General features: G+C 38.6%; 1 protein-coding gene across 2 annotated transcripts in view; it reads right to left on the bottom strand.

Moving 5' to 3' along the window:
* GLIS3 (GLIS family zinc finger 3) overlaps positions 1 to 24040 on the bottom strand; it is a 521896-nt gene that overhangs the window by 310489 nt on the left and 187367 nt on the right. For both annotated transcript variants that reach the window (XM_055122898.1, XM_055122891.1), the window contains one exon: positions 22654 to 23770. In XM_055122898.1, the coding sequence (XP_054978873.1) occupies positions 22654 to 23770 (1117 nt within the window). The remainder of the gene's footprint in view (positions 1 to 22653; positions 23771 to 24040) is intronic.

The raw sequence follows: 24040 nt of genomic DNA, 5'->3' as shown, positions 1-24040 counted from the left end.
GCACTCAGGAATTACTCTTGGCAGTGCTCAAGAAAGCATATGTGATACCAACTATCAAACCCGGGTAAGCTGCATGCAAGGTAAATGTCCTAACTCTTGTAATATTGCTTCAGCCCAGGTTAAGTAATTTTTTTAAAACCTTCTCTGAATTACCAACAGTGACTTAAAATCTGTGTTTCTACATAGCGCTAAATTAGCCAGATGATTTATTGCTAATTGCCTCCACTTAAACTAAGGTAAATACAATGTTTGATTATTCTTTTTTTTTTTTTAATTTTCCCTATCAGTGTGTTACAAAGACATAGACTGAATCACTCCTACACTGAATCTAGGAATAGTTTCAACTGAAAGGTCATTTGTACTGTCAACTCAACCCAAAACAAAAGTAACACATTCATCTTATAAATAACTCCAGAACTCTAAGTTCTCAATGACTCTAATTTGGTGATGGCTCAAAATTTTAAAAAACTAGTTTGGGGAATGATGGTGTGGAATTTGTCCTTAACATTTAAAATCATCTAAGGTCAAAATTAAAATTACAGTTGTACTGTTTCTCAACCAAGGACCAAATGGCCACTGTGGGTCCCCAGAATATTCCAAAGGCGCCACAGGTGAAAACTGCATAAATGAGGGCAGGGATGGAAGGCAAGTGGTATTGCTGAAGGCCAAGAAGCCAATTGGTAGGACAGGGTGGGGAGATCCACAGGTTAAAAACAGAGCTGGAAGAGGGCCAGAGCAGGTAAAAGAGAAGGGCTGTAGTCTTCAATCTGAGTGGAGAATAATCTATAGAAGAAATAACTTCTTCCCTGAGTTTAAGAATTATCTTAGTTATGTTCCAGTTTTCCAAACAAGTCTGGAGGAAGAGGGAAGAGAAAAAAACAATGAGGTGAGGGCAAAGTAGCTTATAAACTAATGAAGAAACACAAACAGAGGGTGGAAAAAAATATAAGAAGTCACCTCTCACTACATGGAGGGGGTTTTGTTTTCAGAAAACTCTCTCCCAAGAAGGATTTCTAATCTCAAATTAGTTAGCACAGAAGTATCATTTTTCATCAACAGTGATATGGACAGACAGACAATAAACCCATAGAATTTCACTGTTACTTAAGCAAAATATAAGCAAAAGAAATGCAGTGATTTTTTTTTTAACTTTTAGGCTGTACAACCAAAAAGTGTCACCACAAGTAAGGAGAAGGTGAGAGTGAGTAAGTAAGGTGTTCGATGACTATTGTAATAGAGAAAAATAGAAATAGACTTTTCATGGTCATACAGTTCACACAGGTGTTCATTTATAATGATGCACACCTAAAATTTATCTAATGCAGTGTTTTCAATTATAATTTTTTAATATTTTTAAAAGTTCATTGCTTTTCATCTAAAGCCAGTTGGAGACAAAGTTTTTGGTACTCTAAGTTAAGGTAAAAGGTAAACCTCTTTTAGGATGAAAAAGAAAATATATACATCAGTGCTGAGAGAAAAATTATTAACACTATGAGGACATCTACTCTGTAAGGAGGAGAAGGGAGAAGTTGCCAACCAACATGTAATCCAGGGCTCAGGAATCACCTGGGGACAGAAACATGGGTTCACCTGATATTTCCATCACTTCTTAGAGGTCACCTGTGCACCCCTCAGTGGGAAGACAAGAAAAGAATCTCTTATAACTAATTCCACTAGCTTCCTCCCTCTTCGGGCATTATTATGTTTTGGGGGTGGGGATGGGGGCAGGGGAGAGATGTGAGTGTTTGGGCACAGGTGCACACTAGGAAAGCACCTTATCCGCTATACTATTTCTTCACTACTTCTTCTAGACTGTAACTGAAGACGTCAGAAGTTGGTTGGTAATTCTAGGAAAAATGTCAGAGTGTCTACCAGAATACATAGTGGCCAAAATATTTTATCAGGTTAGAACATTTTGTTTATTTACTTTTTTTCCGGGTGGGGGGTTGTGGAAGAGGAGTGCTAGGGATTGAACCCAGGGCCTCACACATACAAGACTACCACTCTACCTCTGAGCCACATCTGTAGAACATAAAATATTTTCAAATTTAAAAAGTAGTGTACGCTGATGTTGTAGAAAATTAAGCACTTGTTCAAAGTCAAAAACATTTTTAGGGACTGAAGAAATAATACAGTGCATAAGTACAGTGCATAAAGCTCATGTTTTGCATGTGCTGATCCAAGAACTATCTCTGGCTCCCCATATGGTTCCCCCAACCACCCCATTAGTCCATCAGGAGTCTTCTTGAGTGTAGAATAAGAAGCAAGCACTGAGCACTGCTAAGTGTGTACCAGAAACAAAAACACAAACAAAAATTTCCACATTTCCATCTCGGCTATGGTAAACTTGGGAAGTTCACTGTAATCAAGTCCTAGTGATTAAATAGATCCATATCTGCATCATCTCCAAAATCACAGGAAGGCCAATTAGCAGCTAAGGCATCAATATAACAAAGAGCTCATAATTCCAAACTATAAGATTGCCATTTATCTTTGGAGATGTTCTGGGTGTACTCCCTTCCATTGGTCTACCTGGGGGTTTACAATATTACATTTATGGTTTTATGTGTGTCAGAAATAACTCCTAACTTTATGAATGCAGGGTCTCAGAATCACAGTGAGAAGCCCAGGGTTTCTTCTGCACAGCAGGATGCTGGATGATTAGAGAAGAAAGAGCTGGTGAAGTTTAGAGATATAAAAATAAAAACAAATTTCTCTCTTGATTTATCACTGAAATTAAAGAAAGATCCACTTTCAAGATTTTGTAACACTTTCTTACTTAAATGCTAATTCTCTCTGGCAATTCTGACTAATGATTGCCTTAAAGAAATCCTGCAGCAACACACAGAGCCATGTCATTCACTGACCTTGGTACAGTCCTAATGAGATGTGCCTCTGTGATACAAGAATTACAAGTGGGGGATGGGAATAATGAATGAGGGTAGTGGAAGATGAATGGTATACAAGGGACACTGCTAACATTTTCCATGAACAAGATCGATATGCTGTGTAACCGAAACATAATAAATCGCCTCATCAACTAACCTCACCCTTGAAGAAAGCAACTCATAGTTTGGCAGCAGAATCCAGTAAACAAATTACCCTGAGAGATTAATTGGATGTGAACTAAGGCCTCCACAGCATTTCTTTCTTCCACCATTATATAGGCTAATTGTGGCTTAAAACTATAGGGATGGCTGCACACTGAATCTTATTTTTACTTTATTAAATGGGTCTATCTTATCTCTGGCTTCTTCACCTTTTTAATCTTCATAATAAAAAAAAAGATCAAAGTTGAGGCATCAAATTCTAGGGATTGTCATTCAAATATAGACTCGTGATTTCATTTTATGTCTCAAAGTGAACTAAAATATATTGATTCAAACCTAAGCCTGCATGCAGAAATCCAAGTTAGGAATGCTTGTATTTAGGATAGAATGTGAAGTTTTCCAAATTCCTGTGAATTGGGCTCCAGAAAACCTGCTTTATGAATTTGTTGGAACTTTATTGCATGACAGATCAGAAGGTGCCCCAAGAAAAACTTGGTCCACCCTACTCTGGCCCATGAGCTAAGAGAATACTTGTGCAAAGGAGTGTATACTGATTAACTTTGGAAATTCTAGAATAGATGATTTCAGCATCTCTTAAGCTTAGGTTATGTCCTCATCATCTCTCAACTGTACCAGTATAAACTACTTAATGCTTCATGATATTGTTCCCACCATGTTTGCCAAATCTAGTCTCCAATTTGCAGCCCAGGTAAGGATTCCAAACATAGGTCCTATCATTTTCTTTTTATCTTGCTGTATTACAGAGGATCCACATTGCCTTCAAGATCAAACCATTACATGAATTACTACAGAAGCAGTCTAGGAAGAAGGAAACACAGCAGTGATGGCAGTAGCAGCCCCGTAGCAAACCATGGAAAGTTAAAACAGAGGTAAGCTATATTCATTAACTGAGGTTGCCATAACAAAGCATCATAAACTATGTGAATTAAGATAAGAGAAATTTGGGGCTGGAGTAATAGTACCATGGTAGGGTGCTCACCTTGCATGAAGTCAACCAGGTTTTAATCTCAGGCACCCCATATGTTAACACAAGCCCTGCAAGAAGCGATCCCTAAGCACAGAGTCAGGAGTTAAGCACTAAGGAGTCAGGATTAACCCTTCAAAAAATAATAGACTGAGATTGGAGTGATAGCACAGTGGGTAGGGCATTTGCCTTGCACACGGCCAACCTGGGTTCGATTCCCAACATCCCATATGGTTCCCTGAGCACATCTAGGAGTAATTCCTGAGTGCAGAGCCAGTAGTAACTCCTGTGCATCACTGGGTGTGACCCAAAAATAAATCTAAAAAGAAAAATTTAGATTGAAGAAATTTGTTGTTTCATCATTCTAGAGGCTAAAAATCAAAAACTGTGACATTAGAAGGTTGGTCTAATGTCTAAGGGATGTGAGGGAGAAGCAATTCTGTGCTGTCTTCAAGCTCTGGTAGTTCACAAGAAAAAAGTGTAGGCCTGTAGCTCCATCACTCCAAGCTCTTTCATTTTCACAAGACATTTGTTCCCCTTGTCTCTGCTTCACATTTACTTTCTTCTATGCATTGTCTTCCCTTTGTCTTTGTGTCTAATTTCCCCTTGTTATTTGCATTCCAGTCATATTAAGTTAGGGCCTACCCTAGACACCGTATTTTACACAAAGGCCAATTTTCATATAAGGTCATGTTTTGAGTACTGGGGACTTAGGATTTCAACACATCAATGCGGGGGTGAGTCACAGTTTAACTTATAGCAATGTCCTTCTCCATTACGAGGTTCTTTAATACTATTCCAAGCTTAATTTTTACTGGTTTCTTCTGTACAGAACACAGTGAGTTATGTTTTAAGTAGGACAATAATGTGACTTCGTGTTTCAAAATGTTCACATCTTATTAATGTGTCACCTTTTCCCACAAAACAAAATTTTTAATTGCTTAAAAGGTGTTTTCAGCGGCCAGAGAGACAGTACAGTGGGTAAGGAGCTGGCCAGCCCAGGTTCCATCCCCAGCATTTCCGAAGATCCGATGACCACTCTCAGGAGTGACTCCTGAGCACAGAGCTAAAAAGTAAGTCCTGAGCACGACTAGGCATGACTCAAATCAAACAAACTAAAAAAGGTATTTTCAGCTTCAAATTCTTAACATTATTTTGGATGGGGGTAATAAGATTTACTGTATAACATAAAGAAGACTGACCTACAATTAATTTTGTGATTTCTCTCACATAACTTCTCTGAGCCTCAGTTTCCTAGGCCATAAAATAAAAACAGTAAAATTTCTCATCCAAGACTGGATTATGCAACAGTAACATAATATATACTTTAGAGAAATGTTTTGAAACTGTGTAAAATGGCACAAAAAGGAAAATCTGAGACACTATTACTCTTCATTTTTCTTACTGTAGAAATAAATGTTCTCACAACAGAAAACAGAGCACATGTGATAGTATAAATAAGATTTACTCTGGCAAGTCATCTTCCTTCAATCTTAATTAATCACTCTTGCTTCCAGGGGATGACCTGTTCAACAACATTTTATCCTGAAAAATTCATCTTTGTATGTGTGTATATGTGTGTATGTGTGTATGTGTGTGTGTGTTAGGGTAGGGGGGTGTTGCCCCCCCAGGGATTCACTGGTACACATATTCTCCCTTGGAAGTCTACATCATGGTCCCAATTTACCTCCATTGTGCATTTTAGTTCCACAAAATTTATCACCGATGAGAAGAAGACAGGTAACTTCTGAAAACATAAAACAGTATCTTTTTTTTAAGTAAGGGTAATAGAACCAAAGACAGGAAACAAAATCCAAATAGGACCAAAGACAACTAAATAGGAGGAAAGATGAGTTTTTAAAAGATCTCCTCCAATATTCTTTGATAATATATTCAGAATTACATCATTTTGTTTCAAGTAAAAATATTCTTCTTCAAGAATAACCAGTCACAGAACAAAATTACATCAACATAAACCAATGATACTACTTGGTGTCAGGTGACAGATTCTTTTATCAAAGCAAAAACAGCAATGTCATTTCCTTTCATTAGTGGGACTCAAGAGGCCATTTTCACGGATAGTATAACAGTTTCACGGTGTTTTATATACTACCATACAGTTTTAACAGAGGTAAAAACTAAAATTCCATGTGGTCTGATTCATGGTGCTTCTGCAAGGTCCTCTGTGTATATAATACCACAGAAATGAAAAATGAACTCTGGGATTTTGTAGTATAGTAGTCCTAGTGTGGATGGAGATAGAATAAGGATTGGGGATCCCTGAAAAACAGCAGACATGAATAGAGTAAACATAATTCAAAGTAATTTCATGAAGGGTTGTGGTGTCTGGTCTAGAAGTTCATAAGCCAAAAATGATTGGCAGTATAAACTCAATGAAATCATGGGAGCATCTCCTTCATTTTAAAGTGGAAATGAAGAATGCAGTCACCATTTCTACCTCAAATGATTATGATGAGAATCCAGTGAGATTATACATGGAACAGTGCTTTATAAACTTGATTTTAAAAATGAAAAATAGGATTATCTTGGGTAGAGTTCACCTTCCCTACTATCTCAAAGCATGAAAACTCTTTTTCTTTGTAGAGTTGAAAAGAAAATGTTTAAACACAGCTGTTCCTATTTAATTTTATTTTTCAATAAGCTTTATATCTTCTGTTTAAAACATTTCTATGGTCATGTTCATTTAACAATGTCTACTATCATTGCCATTAGTAATTCTATATAAAATAACTGCAAACTAGTCCTTAAGGGGGAAAAAAAGTGTTCTGGGTCACTGGAAATAGCTTAGTGGTAGAATGTCTGACAAGCAGACAGAAAGTCTCAAGTTCAATCCCTGAAACAACCCTACATGCCAAGTGCCATTCAGAAGCTTTGCTGTTTGAGATCCTTGAAGTCACAACAAAGTATGATATTTACAGGAACTATGTGTGTGAATAAGTGTGTGACCACAAACAACTGTGCAACCCTTCATCATCATAACAAAAGGACAATAAAGTGGAAGAATTATATATATATATATATATATATATATATATATATAGAGAGAGAGAGAGAGAGAGAGAGAGAGACTGGAGCGATAGCACAGCGGGTAGGGCGTTTGCTTTGCACAGGGTCGACCTGGATTCAATTCCTCCATCCCTGTCAGAGAGCCTGCAAGCTACTGAGAGTATCCCGCCCACAAAGCAGAGCCTGGCAAGCTACCCGTGGTGTATCCGATATGCCAAGAACAGCAACAACAAGTTTCACAATGGAGACCTTACTGGTGCCTGCTGAAGCAAGTTGATGAACAACGGGACAACAGTGCTAACATATATATGTTATGCACTATATATATGTTAGCACATATATATATATATAATATATAGAAAGAGTGTCTCCTTAATATAACAAATGAGCTAAAGACATCTGTATATTACATCATGGATATTACTCTTCAAATAATAATGAAAGTACTAAATAATAACTACTAATTATTATATTTACTACTTTTCTGACAAAGATCCTGAAGGCTATTTTTGATCTGTTTCTAATTAGTAGATTTTAAAGAAGTTTAATCTTATATGCACTACTATAGCGACACAGTTGCAGATCTAAAGAACATTTTCGCTTTTCTTGTGAATATCTCTTCATATCTAGTGCCATTATGGGCTTCAACAATACCTTTAAATGACATGTTATGAATCTATGGGTGAATGAGCTACACTTCTAAAATAAAGAACAAAGCTTCCAAAAGCAGACACAATAAAATTACCAATTTGACCTGGAAATTTCTGTTTATTACCTTTTGATTCCACCATGAATTATGAAACTCAATGAACACTGATATTTATTCTCATTTAAGGCTAAAGTTCGGGCTTAAACAGATCATAGTATTTCTTGCCTAGATGCTCCCACCTCCCCCAACCCTAAAAGGAGAATCTGAACTGTGCACTGGTGGAGGGTGGGTGTTCAATCATTGTGCGATTGTAACCCAAACATGAAATCTTGTAACTATCTCACAGTGATTCAAGTAACTTTTTTTTTAAGACATAATCATCCTTCTATAACAGGGAAAAAAACTCCCATTTATATTAGCATTTCCTTTTTGTTACTGCTGTTGTTTTATTTTCAGGCCACACTTGGTGAGGCTAAGGGCTTACTTTTGGCTCTGCACTCAGGAATCACTCCTGTAGGGGTTCAGTGGACCGTAATGGGATGCCAGGGATCAAACCCAGGTCAGCCCTGTGCAAGACAAGCGTCCCACCCTCTTTACTATCACTCTAGTCCTACCATTTATACAAGTGTTTCCTTAGAGAAAGGAAATACCACTGTCAACTTGGAATAATTCACATCCACTTTTACTACAATACTAAATATAGACATATGTCTTTAGTCATCAGATGTTGCCAAGGTCAATGGCCAGGATTCTGTAGAAGCCAGAGAAGAAACAAAACCTCTATCTAAAGTTCTCCATGACCATTCTGTTTTCCTAAGCTAAAGTATTTCTGTTTCTGGCACTGCTGAAATCCCCTATAACTTCCTTGTCTCTATGTGAATACAACTGATAAATTGAGGTTCCCCTAACTCAACTAGGGACAATTTTAAGATGTGTAACAAAACCTACACAATTTCTGTCACTACTGGGGGTAGAGGGGATGCTACTGGCATCTAGTGGGTAAAGGCCAGGGATGCAGCTAAATAAACTACAATACCCAAGAGAATCCCCTGTCAACAAGAAATTACTTATTCCAAAATGTCAATAGTGTGGGGATACCCTGTTCTAACTAGCAGGACCCTGAACCCTGCCAGAGAATGTAAGACAGTCCCCCAAATACAGAAACTCAGTAAGATATACACTAACATTAAGTAGCACTGTTCTAAAGTACTATGTGTGTTTCCTTTCATAGTCATTGGATAGAAACACACGTATACACAGATTTTTTTAAAGCACTGCTATAATCTCAATTAATTCTACAGTATCCCTTGATAGTTTTATACAGAAGGAAAATAACCAGTCTAGAGTGAAACTATAGTGGGTAAGATGCTTGCCTTACACACAGCTGACCACAGCAGCTCAATCCACAGCACCCATATTGTTCCTCAAGCCCCCAGGATATGAGTGTGGAGCTAGAAGCAGAGCACTGATGATATGCCCCACATACTCTGCCAAAAAAAAAAAAAAAGGAAAAGAAAGGAAAATAACAAAGGGTATGAACAGTTTATAGAACAATGGGGTGGGGGAAGTGACAGAAGAAAAAACATAAATGTTACAAAGGGAAATATTCCTATATTTTCTCTGTATATAGACATGACATAACCCTTCATTAAAACAAAGAAGGCATCACTCTGGAGCCAATGAGGTTTTATTGCCATAGACATGAACATCATAAAATTTTCCAAAAGCTAAAATGTAAGATTTTGTTTCCTAGCTGTCATAATCCACAGTAAACATACTCAATATATGTTACACACAAGTTATTTTTATTAAGATGTTTCTTTTATAATAAGAAGAAATGTGCAGATTCACATACTCATTCAACTTCAATAGACATGTACAGAGTCCTGAGTCTTTGATATAAGTTACACATTTAAAACATGAATCTGAGTGCCACTCCTAAGAACCTCCTGCCAGTAACCATTTCAAATTACCCCTTATCACTCATAAACACACATACAGAATTTAACAAACCAAAAACCCCTTGAAATCCTACTAGATACAACAGAGGTGAGGTCAGCAACACAACCAAATAGGGCAAAGAAGTTATCAGCTATTTGTAAAAGAACTCACTTCTACCTCTCATATCCCGTATTTACCACCAACCCAATGGATTCTGGGGGCAGAGAAACAAGTTCTTATGTCCAGTCAGATGAGCCATTATCTTAACCTTAAGTAGGTCTATACACAGATGACCTCTGAATTGTATCAGTCTGGACTTCTTTGATCTTGATACTTATCATCTGGGATTGACCGTATTTTCCTTAAAGTTAACAAGCCTCCATCCAAATTCTGTTTCCTTCTCACATCTACCACAATTTCTCCCAATCCACAAAAATTATTAGCCATTCCACTAGATATTCATTAAAACTTTGGAGTCATCTTTGACACATCTCTCTCCTGTACCACATAACCAATCCTTAGAAAAACCTATTAGACTGAATATATTTATTACTTCAACCACTGGACAGAGAGGAAAACAAAAAGAAGACTACTACATGTTCCCATTCATGGTGGTTTGTTCTCCCTGTTTTAATATATTCTGTATATAGTACAGAGTAATTTTGTTAAAACATAAATCAGATCCTACCATTCCTTAACTGAGCACCACCCTTTTAATGATCTATGTGGTCTCAAACAACTAAGATCATAGTTTTTTCTTGACCTCATTTTCTCTCCTTCTTGTCCACTGCACTTCGCTACCCGAAACTCCCTGATGTTTCTAAAATGCGTCAGACTAATATCCTACACTAAGGTTCTTACACTTGCTGTACTCTGCCTGGAATACATTTCCCCTAAATAGTTATGCATTATTTCTGTCCTCCTCTTAAATATAAGCTCAAACAGGAAAGAAAGTTTTGTATCAGACCTCTCTGCTGTAGCCACAGGATCTGAAAGAGAGACTGGCATGGAACAGTTGCCCAATAAATATGTAACAGTGTGAAAAATAGAAAATCATCTAAAACTTTTCTGTTTTGTACCTAAGGGTCACTTTTAGAAAGCTCAGAGAATATTCACACCTATAATTAGATATCTGCAATAATACATTTAAGCCAAATATTTAAATATCTAAATGATTTTCAAGTAAAACAACTCTACAAATGACCTTGCAATTTTATTAAGATATTTTATATCATGCTGTGCTTTCAAATTTTATATAATATTGGAATTAAGAATGAACATGGAAACAGATTTAGGGATGGTCAGAATAAAGCTTTTAGAAACATATAAATACATAATTTAACAACTGAAAATTGTTCCCCATTTTTAGACATCTTCAATTGGGTCTGTTCTAATCTCAGCTAAGTGAGAATCCACTTCAAAATTTACTCCCAGGCACAGCTGTTTAACAAATGCAGCCAGAATCTGTTAAGACACTTGGCATCATCTTCCTTTCAGAACCAATGGCCCTCCCCCTTTTTTGCCATCCCCTATTTCACACTGACAGTAACTGGCGAACCACTCATTGGAGGAGATGTACAGACAACTAAAATAGTCTTTTATGAAACTCCACCCTGAAAACAAAACATTGATACTGCAAAGAGTCAATATGTACTCTTAATTTTTACTAAACTTTTGATTCCTTTACCAAAATCTAGGTTCTTGGCCCTGTGATGTACAGAAATACATTCTTTTCTTCAATTCTGAATTCAAGAAAAGTGATGGCAATAGCTGCAAAATCGGATTTCCTACCTCAATGGAGTGAGTAATCAAAATGATTTGTTTATGTTATTTGCTAAGATTATGACCCCTTCTGTGATTCTACCATGAAGGCCCCATTCTATGCTCACTATACAAAAGCCAAGTTAAAATGAAATTTGGCCTTCTTTGGACACAAACGAGCAGACTGACTCGGGTAGCTTGAGCTGCAGCTGGAGTCCTGACCAGTGGTGGGTCAATACACAGGACTATTGGAGTAAGTACTCGCTGCAGAGACAAATGGAAATAATTACAATAAACTCAACCCTTGCTTCAAGAACTTGAATATACTTTGTCTTGATTTATGTTGCAGTTTGGGATGCTCAAAAACAAAAGTTTTTGTCTCTTTGCCACACCTTCTTAACAACGTACGTATATCCTAGTAGGCCTCCCACCAATACCTTCAACAAGTTTCAACATGTGCAGCGGAATTCCTTAAGATGGGCCAAGAGGTCAAGGGCCTGAGACTTTGTCAGCCTGATTATCCAAAACATGGAAAAGCACTCCATGTGTTTCAGAGAACAGGTAGACTTTCCACTACACAAAAGCAGCTTTGTTTCTGTGTGTGTGGCTCCTCCTAATTAGAATCAATGATTTTTTTTTATTGTTGCTCCCGATAAGCCTGTTTGCCTAGCTTCATTTTCCTAAAGCACTTTAAACGTTTCTAGGGAAGGGTGAATGTCGGCAGAACACTAAGACAGCCCTTGAACCAGGGCTGTGGTATTGCATGATGTTTACAATTTGTCATCCTTGGGGGTAATTTTGCAAGCTTAAATACACTAAAGGACATAGAATAAAGAGCCAGGCAGTTTTATTTTGTTTGAATATATTTATGGAAATGGACCAAAAGTGTCCATAGAGGCACATTGTCATTTTTTCCTTGAGTGTGTGCCAGTTCATGACAAAAAGCAAGCATTCAGAGAATAGAAGAGCATTTATGACCACACTGTGTGTATCAAATAAGCAACTTTATGAATAGACAGGGAATATTGTGTTTCAGGATTGTAGTAAAATAGCTCTTCACACCAAATTTCCACTCACAATGGTGGACTCCTTGGTGATTCACTTAAGACCTTGCCCTTCCATAATGAGCAAATCTCCCTCAAGAATGAGTGCCTGTGGGACATGAAGACATCACACATCCTCATGACTTAGAAAGATGATGAGCAGTGGGGAAGCATGCACCAAGAACATGTAATTTGGACAAGGTGGGGAAAACTGAGTAATTCACTTGAGATAACAAGTTTTCCCAGCAGTGGTGACTGTATGGTAATGGAATCCTTGGAGAGTAAATAAGAAAAAAAAAATAGTTGGGCTGGGAAAGATTTAGTAAGCTGAAAACAAGTAATTGGAGCCAGCACTGATAAGAAGGAAGAAATAGTCTTTTTAACAAAACCACTTTGATGAGTCAGGGTCACCACTCACAGAAAGCTCAAGATCAAGACTAAAGCAAGAAGATATAGAGAAGCAGGATAAACCAGAGGTGAAGGAGTTCCCTATAGCAGAAACAATGCTCATTAATTTCTTTCAGTACAGACAAGAAGATCATACTTTCCAGTATCCTTTGTGGATTCATGTGGCCAAAAAGAGACAGGAAGAAATGAAATGTGCCACTTAAAATCCGGTTCTCAAAACCTCTGGCTACAATCCTCAAAATCCTGTCTTTCACCCTATATTCTGCCTACAATGCCGCTGGATCGAAGGATCTTGACTGTATCAACACAAGAAGTTATAGTAGAAAAATAATAAAAAGTAAATCTTTATCATACCACAGAGGTGTTACCTTAAACTATTATAATAATGGCTGGAGCTACAGCGGGTAGGGTGTTTGCCTTGCATGCGGCTGACCCAGGTTTAATTCCTTTGTCCCTCTTGGAGAGCCCAGCTAGCTACCGAGAGTATCCTGCCCCCACCACGAGAGTATCCCGCCCCCATGGCAGAGCCTGGCAAGCTATCCGTGGCATATTCGATATGCCAACAAATCACAATGGAGACATTATTGGTGCTCACTCAAGCAAATCGATGAACAACAGGAGGACAGTGCTGCAGTGCATTATAATAATGCCTTCTAGTTATCGTTTACCTTTTCAAGTAACATATTAATGCTAAGAGTATCTCTCATTTCATTCTTATATAGAATGAGTTCATTAGACTTTACGAGCAATAGAAATAATTTACTTTCAAACACGTAGGACAGAGGTTACCTACAAGGGAAAAAATGGCTGGCATAACTTTCTGAGTGTTGGGATAGAACAAATTTTTCATTCATATAAGTTAACTCAATATTTTTAATGATTTTAAACTTTTGATTATGAAAATTCCAACTATTTACACTGGTGGCTTGGACCCAAATGTGGCTAAATTTATGCAAATTGTAGTACCAGCATCAATGTATTAAGAGACCCTGGAGACAATATGGAGGAAGCTGAAGTTTCATTTCAGACTTGTGCTAAAATCTAATGCTTGCTCCCACAGTGATGCTACCCTCTTAGATTTTAAAAATGTGCATTGTATTAACCAGATGTCTTATTCTAATTTTTAAAACTGTTCCTATTTGATAGTTAAGAAAGATTTTTATTGCCTCGAGGTGACTTTCTAGCCTCATTTTTCACTCCCACCTAATCTAAGCTCATAAAACTATTTCTAAACTGTTCCTTTCTCTGAGTTCTTTAGTGCCTCTGTTCTGCTTCCATTTGAATGGCCTCTTCCCTTTTCTTTAAGCAAATTATTGTTTTCTTCCAAGAGGTAACCAATTCCCGGAAGCTCTACATCTAGTTGGAAGCCTCTTCTTCTGTCTTCCCAATAAAATAATTTTCACAGACTTATACTGTAGCCCAACAAACCCAAGAGAGTCTCTTGCCTGCACGCCTGGCTGTCTTCCCCGGGGCCTCTCGGAGGGGATGGGCTCCAGCTTCCCTCCCCACCCCAAGCAGAGCTCCCGGTGGCCAAAGACCACCAGAACCTAGCTACAGCCATGCTGGAGGCCCCTTTCCACACGTTCGGACAAGCCTCATGCATGAAGGTACCGGCAGAGGAACCCAGGTGTGTGTAATCCCATCAACAACAAACATCCAGAGAGAGACTTAAAAGCAAGCTCTCAGAAGTGCTATCTTTAGCCTACTTCTCCCTCTGGGAGAAACTGGCAATCTTCTGAGAGTTTCCTGCCCCCATGGGACAGCCTTGCAAGCTTCCCATGGTGTATTCATATGCAAAATCCAGTAACAAGCTGGATCTCATTCCCCTGACCCTGAAGAGCCCCCAGTGCAACATCCTTAGGAGGGCCAAGTCGAGATAGACTTCTAAGATTTCAGGGAAAGGACGAAATGAGATGTTACTGAGCCGGCCCGAGAAATCGGTGATTAACGGGATTTCGTTATTCTTGATACTATAGCCCTATCTGATTCCTACGTGAGGAACGTTTTATACAGCTGATATATCAAAAAGAATGAGTTCTTTAAGGAAATGTCACATTAATTTCAGTATCTCACAGTTTGTCAAATAGACTCTGGCCAATGGACAATACACAATGACCAAATGAATGAATAAATGAGTATTAGTTGATTGGGTAGACAAATCTCAATGCATACATAACATGGGAAAGACATCTGCAAATAATTAACAACTTATAAATGCCTCATCTTAGTTTTTCTGGACAAACCTGGTTGACAATGATATTCCAATGAAGTAGAACTCTGTGCCTTAAAATATTCAATTTAAAATAATTATATGGTCACCCAAAGTACAGATCATATGATAACTAAGCGTGCTTTGGTATATTTAAGCATTCTTATTGTCACCAACTGACAATAAGAACCAAGTCATCTCATTTCCTAATTTTTCACCAAAGTTTCAAATTAACCATTTTTAATGCTTCAAAATACTCCTAAAAAGGATATCATTATTCTTATATGGTTCAAGAAAATTAATTACTGTGTTGCAAACTAGAATAAAATGTTTAATTCTATTTTCTTATGAAATATCTATATACTCTAACTCCCTATACAAATGATGACCTGTTAAACACACAGATCTCTTTTTTGGGTGAAACTGCATAAATGAGAAACTGAGCAAATGAGAGACTGAGCCTGCCTACCCAGCTAGGCACACATACTGCCCTGTGTTGTAAAAAACACTGTCTTACTTATAGTCTATAAGCCACTGAGTCAGTAATTAAAAGGGAAACTAATACATTTCCCTGGAAAAAAATAGCAGTATATCTCTTTCACACCATTTACCAGAGCTTGAAGAAAATACTTCTGAAAGATCAAAGAAAATCAGATTATATCTATTTTGACAAGTATTTGTGTTTGGTCTTTTACTCTCTAGACTCAAATGGTATCTGGACTCAGAAGATGTCAATACAATGACTTAAAAAATAGGTAATCAAAATATATTCCAAAAATCACAATAGACATTTGTAATAAAATGCTAAAGTAATTTTCAACACTGCTGTAGTATGACTGAACTAGACGAATACATTTTTAAATATTTATCTGAACAAACCCCAAATGGTTTAAAACTATTTCCTTCATCAGATCATCTATAAAAGATTTACATTTGTTCTTTCTAATTTCAAAAACATTATTTCAGGGCATAAAATGAAAGAAAACCCACAAAACAAATATGAAATAAAAGGAACATTAACCACCATGTAGTTAATAACTTTGCTTAATGAGGATAAAGCCTCAAATATTTAACCTCTTAGGAGTGCTCTCATTATCTATTGCTTTTTTATTATTCTCAGAATCAGAGGGCAAAGAAACACAAACTGAGATTTACTTTGAAACATTTGTCCAAATCTGCTATGAATTTCCTTTTAGGACAAAGTTCATGAAAGACCAGTTCCCCAGGTAAAGCAGATTAAATGTCTTCTAAAGGGAAATAAAATCAAACCACTACCAAATGGCAGGTTTCTAAACTGCATTTGGGGATGTGAAATCGGATTTGACAGATGCCTTACAGACTCTGGTCAATACCCCATCTGAAGAGAATTTCTAGGGGTTTGCTTTTACCTTTACCAAGGGTTTTGTAAATTAAGGAGACATATAGATGTCTACAGTATGTTGAACATGTATACACACAGATAAACATGCCAATATCTCTTTCTTATGTAAAACTGCCAGGAAAAATCTTGCGATTTTTTTTCATCATTGACTTTGAATTAAATATTTGACAGACTGATGCCTTGTGGGATGTGATTTGGAAGCTACACTCTCTCTGATCTTTACCAGATGTTTCATTGGTGGTGTTTCAGACTCAAGAGACAAAGAGGATATCAATGTTAATTTTATTTATTTAATCACATCAAGCAGATTTGATAAAAAAAATTAGTATTTTGGTAATTTACCAACTTTTCACAAATCTCCATAGTAACAAAAATGTTTTGAAGATTATTTTATATTAAAAGCAAAAAAACTCCATTGTACTTAGAATGGAAAACACTTCGTCTCACCTTTAAACAAGAGAATGAAATGATAGATTTGTCCATTGCACTTTCAAGTAAAGTAGGCAAGAACAGAGCAATGATTTGCATTGCTCAGCAGAGCCCCATGTCAAACTAGAGTTGTCTTGTGTAGGAAAATAGTACCCTGACCATGAATTAGATACTCAAATCCCCTCCCACTACCACACACTCATTTACTTTCTTATATCTGGTCCATAAAGTCTATCCCTAGGGAACATAGTATTACCCCAATTATTGTTAGGGCATCCATGGGGATGAAGATGTACACATGTTAAACACTGCAGCCCTATATCTTCACTGACATGACAAGGTCAGCTTTCATTTCTCTAGCATTCAACTGGGGAACCTGAAATATTTTAGAGTTAGCAAATATCACAATAGGCTGCATGGGGGACCCCCTTGGAAGGGGTACATCTTAAACAGATTATATCAGAGACTGTAGTGAGCACAAACACTCCGGGGAAACTCTCCACCAATGACAGTGTCAACCCAGGTGCAGAATGACTGCCTTGAAGCCTCTGAGCAGGTAGTGTTCTTCAAAAAAATCACTTTGTTTCTGTAGGCTTTGTTCTCCTCATCTGAAAAACTGGTATGTTTGTGTGGAAAGGAGCTAGAATGCCATATTAATTTTCCTTTATTTTTAGGTAAAAATATATACTCATAGCTATTAAATATTTCAGGTAGCAGAGAGAAGACAATGCTATTAAGATATTTATGACACCTAGATTACCAAGACAGAGCTAAAAATAATATTTTCCATTTCTGTTTCAATTCTCTCACTCTTTGAAAGAATAAAAGCAAAATCCCCTCATGCCACTTTTTCCTAATTCTCTCCTCTCTAAAGAAGTACCTACTACTTTAATTTACTGATTATCCTTCCACACCGTTTTACTGCTTCACCAAGTAATTATGTATGTACAGTAACTGCAAAATATTCTTCAGTTTAATTAAGTAGATTTGAAAAATTTGATATAATTTATGTATGTTAAATACATAACATACATAAATTATACTTAACTGCATATTTACTTTTGCATTTAATTTTTTTTTGTTTAACACATTTATCCATGTCAACAGATATTGATCTGCAGCTAGATTATATCTAGCTCATTAGTTTTGAACTTCTTTGTATTATAACATTAGAATAAACCACAGCTTATCATATTGCTTTATTTATGAACAATTATGTTACTGATAATTTTAATAAAATGGAGCTGCAATAAACAACTTTCTGCATGCCTCCTTGTCATCATAAATAAGATATTTTTGAGAATAAACACTTCACTAGGATGTGATTTTGTTGGACATGCTCGTGTTCATCTATACTGGGTATTTGCTAATTGTTCTCCAAAATGGTTACATCGATTTTTAACTAACAATATTAATGCTTTCCATGTTCTCCACAATCACGTTGGTATTGACATTACTAAATATTTACTAACTGTTACCAACTTGTAGGTTATGGAGTAGTAACCAATAGTTAAGCTTAGGTAATTTTTTCCTAAGGTCCCTTCTGGTTATATAATTGTGGTCACCGTATAAATGCCAAGTCTTATCAAAATAACAAAATAAAGGATGTGAAAAAACCTTCTTACACAGCTTACAATGAGTTGACTTTTCCTCAAGAAATGTCTTACATGGCAAAAGCTGGCCCATGAACCCATAAATCAGGCCATAAAAGAGGAATGGGGACATGGCCCCAGCTCTGTATTTATTTTCTTGCATTCATAATCCAATGTTACTTAAAAAGCAAACTGCCCAACATCCAAGCCAAAGCAAATACTCTAGATTTTGCCAGGCAAAATGCCTGTGGAGAAATGAGTCAATTCATACAAAATTCAAAGCTGTCTTTGGTCAGTGACATTTTCATGAAAATCTGTGGGTGGGGAAAAGGTTTGCAAAATTCCTTTTTGCTATTGGATAAAATTTATCCAGGAAAAATAAGCAAAATTTAAGTGGCAATCCACATTCCCCTAATTCTCTTATTAACACTCCCAACCTCCCAGCACAACTGCTTTCTATTGTGTATGAGGCAAGCCATCAGTGTTTCTGATCCTGGCAACACAACCATATCCCACTGCTGCTCTCTCTGCGCCGATCAGATAGACTCTCATGAGAAGTACTGGCAGACAGAGTGTGCCTGATCTCATTCAGAACACACCTTACTGGGTGTACTGCTCAGGCACTGCACACTGTTCAACTTAATGGCAAAATTACTTCTGGTAACAATACTCTCAGCATGCACCCTGTAGGGAGCCATTACTATAGATCCTGCTGGCGATGGTTAGTTAACGTACATCCACAGTTTGGATTATATCCGATGATGTCCTTTTAGTAATATAAAAAAAAAGGTTTGGGAGAGAAAAAAATCCATGATTCTGTGACCTATTCTGACTGGATAACCTGAACCCATATGATCTCAGAAAAATTGTTATAGAATTCAGCATAAGAAGAAAGTCTCAAAGTTTTGGTAACTTGAAGATAATCAATGTTGGGGTTGCTTTAAACTCAGGAAGATCTAAACAGAATTACCTGGCACTTAGAAATTTATTTATCTAGTAGACAGTAGTGAACGAACTCAAGCAAGTAGTTTTTAAATATAATTTGGCCATATCCCAGTTTCAGATTTAACTTAGGTCTATCAGGTCCCTAAGGCTGGTGATAGGAATATCTCTCGAAACAGTCAGGCCCGGATGGAAAGCAGCTATTCTAGCATTCCACATAAGCACTACGAATGAGGTCTAAAGAAGGGTGGAGTTGTTTGGGTGGGAAGAAGGAAAAAAAAAAAAACATTCCCTTCTTCCAGTAAGTTAACTGAATAATGAATTAACAATCAATCCTCCCCTAGTTCTGCCACCTAGAGTCCTGAGTGATCTAAATCCCAGAGTTCTGGGGAAATAAGGTATTACCGTCAGAGGTTCTGAGAACGTGTTCTCCCATGCATGAAGCAAAATTTGGCATTGGGGGAGGATCCCGGGTCAGCTCTTACTGTAAGCAGACGATCACAGAGTAGCCCTTTCACACACCCTCCTGTGACCATGATTTCCAGAAGCTCATTGTGCTGCTTGTAGTCATGGTCACCAAACACAATTGGGTCATCACATCTTTCTTGGGTCAATAAACTAAGTAAGTGAAAATGATGACTAACTCTAACTATGGGTCACAGAAAATTAATAGGAGTTAAACACACGTAAAGCAAAAGTGAACTGGGTCTTATTATTTAAACTGCTCCTAGTCTTTACAGCATGTGACACAGCCACCAAAACAAAACAAAAACTAGAGATCCCTTCACGTCTCCAAAAGAAGAATGCGGTCATTTCATTTGGCAGGATCTTAGGCATTGAATTAACTACCATCAGATTTCAAAGCAGTGGGAGATGAAACAATTCAGTTTTAACAGTTCTTTGTGTCTGGATTCCAAGAATGTAAAGACTGGTTTTGTAAAAGCAGAAAAATCCATCTTTTTAAAATGTATCCTTATTAAAACACAATGTCTTCTATCTGTGCACTACCACTTAAGAAGACTGCTAAACTTTCACAGAAAATTATTTGCTGTCACTTAGCTATGGCCCTGCAAATCAAGCAATGACATGCAGCAGCATAACAGTTTTGAGAAGACAATGCTCCTGATGTGTATGTTTTATAGGAAAATGGGTGTCTTTATGCTTTAAAAATTTTTTTTACAAGACTAGAACTGAAGAATTAGTCAGCTCTTAAGGAATCCTATTTTATATATAGAGAGATTTGCACCATAGCATGTATAAGTAAATGCTTTGGGCTCCTAGATTTGAAATGCTATTTTGCAAAATTGTATAAAGATTTCATCTGAAAATAAGGTGAGGGCAGACTAGGAGAGAGAGAAAATATCTCCCTTACCCATCCTGAACAACACAAAGAGGCCTGCAAACATTTCCTTCTCAGCTTATTCTTTCACCGAAACATTTCTATTTTTATAGTCATCATGCACTTTTGCAAAAGTCAACCTCACAAACTTATACACCTTTGGAAATATGGAAACAGTGGGAAAATGGGGGAAATCCTATCACTCAAAAATTAATTTTGCACTGCAAAATAACTTTTTTTGGATAATTCAAGCCTTTATGTTTATTTCAGTAAAGCCAAATCCAGCAAACTATTTTCAGCCAGGATTAGTCAGAACTAAAAGGTTGGACTGTTTTCCTTCGGAGACTGAATGTCTTTCCTGCCTCCAACAGACCAGTGTGTTCCAAACAGAGTAAATGGAATTGCCTTCAATTGCTTGTCTCTTTCTGGCATTTTTAATGCAGAACTCTACTGACAGAGTAAGGTTTTGCCGCCTGGAATGTAATTACACTTTTCACTCATATAACCTGGCATGCTCACAACGTATCAGCTTCAGGTTTTCCGTAAGAAAAATCACAACATGGGGCATAATGTAACAAGAAATGCAATTTTATTCTGCCAGAAATTCTTAAAAACTCTTTTAAGAATACTTACTGGACAAGTGGAAAAGTGCTCCTAATACTTGCATTACCTATTACCAGCTTAGTTTTCTTTTGTATGTTTCACACAACTTGGTCAAATATAAACCTGGTTCCGATTATCTATCATCAAGACATACTACAGAAAGAAATAACTCTGGCTAGAAGTTCACTATCTCAATAAATTAATGACTTTTGTACTGTAAACAGTCAATGACCTGTAGCATATCAATAACCAGAGAATATCTACCATTCTCAATCTACAAATAACTAAAAAAAAAAGATTCTTGCCCATCTAAACTAATATAAAACACAGGATCTTTTTTTTTTCCCAAGAATTAATTGAGCTGTCTAAGACTGTGAAATGCTGCTCTGTGATCCCAAGGATTATGTCCTTCTTGTAAACCCTGAGGGTTTATGCTAGGTGTGAAGTAATTGTGAAACCTTTTAAGAGTCATATTATTCACAACTGATTAATTTGGCCAAGAGAAGTATTTCCAGGATCACTGCTGTACAAAGGGAGATGGGAAGATACAGACGCCACCTCTAAGTCCTTCAACATCATAGGGACGATTCTTGCTCTGCTCTTTCTCCCTCTCCCTGTCCACAAGATTCCCTCTCTCCTTCCGGTGTGGAGAGTTCCTGAGAGTGCTACTGTGGTTTCCCCGGGGGGTGGTTATGCTGGCCATAAATCATTAACTAGTTTCACACCCCGAGAGTGTGTAGTGTGCAGGTGCGTGGGTGCAGGCAGCAACATTTTTACTGGCCAGGCTGCGAAGTGTGAGTTCCTTTCCAAATATTGGAATCCCATGTCCCCCAACCCCAATATTCTCCCAGTTATTGGAGAGAAGGGAAACATCATTGAATATTTGCTTTGGAAAAGAGCTAATATGTACTGGTGGCAGAGTGTCTGTTTCTCTGCTCTGCCTGGTTTAGCAACTTCAACTCTGTGGCAGGCAGGCAGGCGGGCAGGCAGGCAGGCGGACATCTACTTGCCAAGAATTTGGCCAGGGCAGAGCAGATCAACGTCCCCTGAGGTGATGGATCAGGCGCCTTTGCAGAAAAATGAATCGAGAAGTGGAAAGAGACTCCAGTCACAAATAACTATGAGTCACACCCCTTCCCCAGACTTTCAAAGAGGAATGCAATGGGTCCCCACTGGGTGCCCAGAACCCCGAGCACCCAACTTTGGAAAAGAAGATGTCCTCCGACATGCAGCTGCGTTTGGTAAGACACACCGCAATCTGAAATGATAGAACCATGGCGTTTAGGAAACTCACCGTGCACTTGTTGGGCTTTTCCCCCGAGTGGACTCGCATGTGGATCAGCAGTTTATAGCGGGCGTTGAAGGGTTTGTATCTTCGAGGGCAACCGGCCCAGAAGCAGGTGAAGTCTTCCCCTTTGCGCTGGTCTATGTGAACCTTCTCGATGTGCCTCACAAGTTCCTCCTGCTGGTCATACAAGGCGCTGCAGTCGATCCAGCGACAGCAGTGCTTGCCCCCTAAGTCCTCCATCTCCCCGTCCTCCTCCAGGGCGGCCTGGGGCAGGCTCAGCTGTGTGTGAGGAACCAGCTCCTGGTGGTGCAGGTGCGGGTGGGCGTGGTAGGGGGGTGGAGGTCCTTGAGGGGGTGGCGGCAGAGGTGGCAGGGCAGGAGCAGACGGCAAGTCCAGGGCACTGCCAGGGAATTCATCCAGGCGTTCGGTTTTCAGCAGCCCGGCCGGCTGACCACTGGGGCCGGGCAGGCCGTGCTGCACCACCATGTTGTTGACCAGCCCCGGCTGGAGGCCGCCATGCTCCAGCTGCTGCATGCGGTCATACTCCAGAGCACTGTCCTCACTGTAGGCGGGCAGCGCCAGGCCACCAGAGGCCACTCGCACACCCTTCTGGCTGCTGGGCATGGAACACGGTGGGGGGATGCAGCTGCCACGCACCCCCAAGAAATGGCCGTAGACTTCGGGCTGCGGGGACATGTTGGCTGGGGAAGCCCTGGAACCGTTGATGTAAGCGACCAGTGAGGTGGGCGAGGTGCGGATGATGGTATTGAAGTCGATCCCAATGCCATCGGACAGTGGGGACAAGGACAGGGCTCTCTTCTTGGAACGGGCCGAGTGGGACCTGGCTGAAGAGTGCCTGGGACTAGGGTATGGAGAGTGGCTATTTTCCATGCCAAAAAGGTAAGACGGCAATGAGTTAGCGACACTGTTGCCAGACACAGCAGTACCAGGAGGCAGGCTAAAGAGGTCCCCTAGATCAATGCCATTCTGTGAACCGTGGCTGGAAGGGAGCGAAGGGAGAGCCCGGTAACCGTGGGACCACTCTTGCTTCACGCTCAGGGTTGACTGGCTTTCGGTCAGACTCAAAGTAGTGGATGCCAAAGACTCACGTGAAATAAGGGACCTAGAACAGCAGCCAGAAAAGGGGAGGGGGAGAGGGGAAAAAAGACAAACATTTTAGCAGGATATGGATTGCTTAAGAGCTAAAAGAACATTGCATTGACAATCCCTTAAGTATTTCCCCTAATTACATTCTCGGCTAAACACACATTCTTTGGCTAAGATAAAACCCAGAGCTTTTAGTTCCAGGTAAATAACATTTTACCAAGAAGAAAAATAAAGGCTAATGCTCACTGGAATAATAAAACAAAAGATCTATTGTTTTAAGTAATCT

Source organism: Sorex araneus, chromosome 1 (assembly GCF_027595985.1).
Source record: "Sorex araneus isolate mSorAra2 chromosome 1, mSorAra2.pri, whole genome shotgun sequence".
NCBI lineage: Eukaryota > Metazoa > Chordata > Mammalia > Eulipotyphla > Soricidae > Sorex > Sorex araneus.
This window is presented reverse-complemented; position numbering and strand designations above follow the sequence as displayed.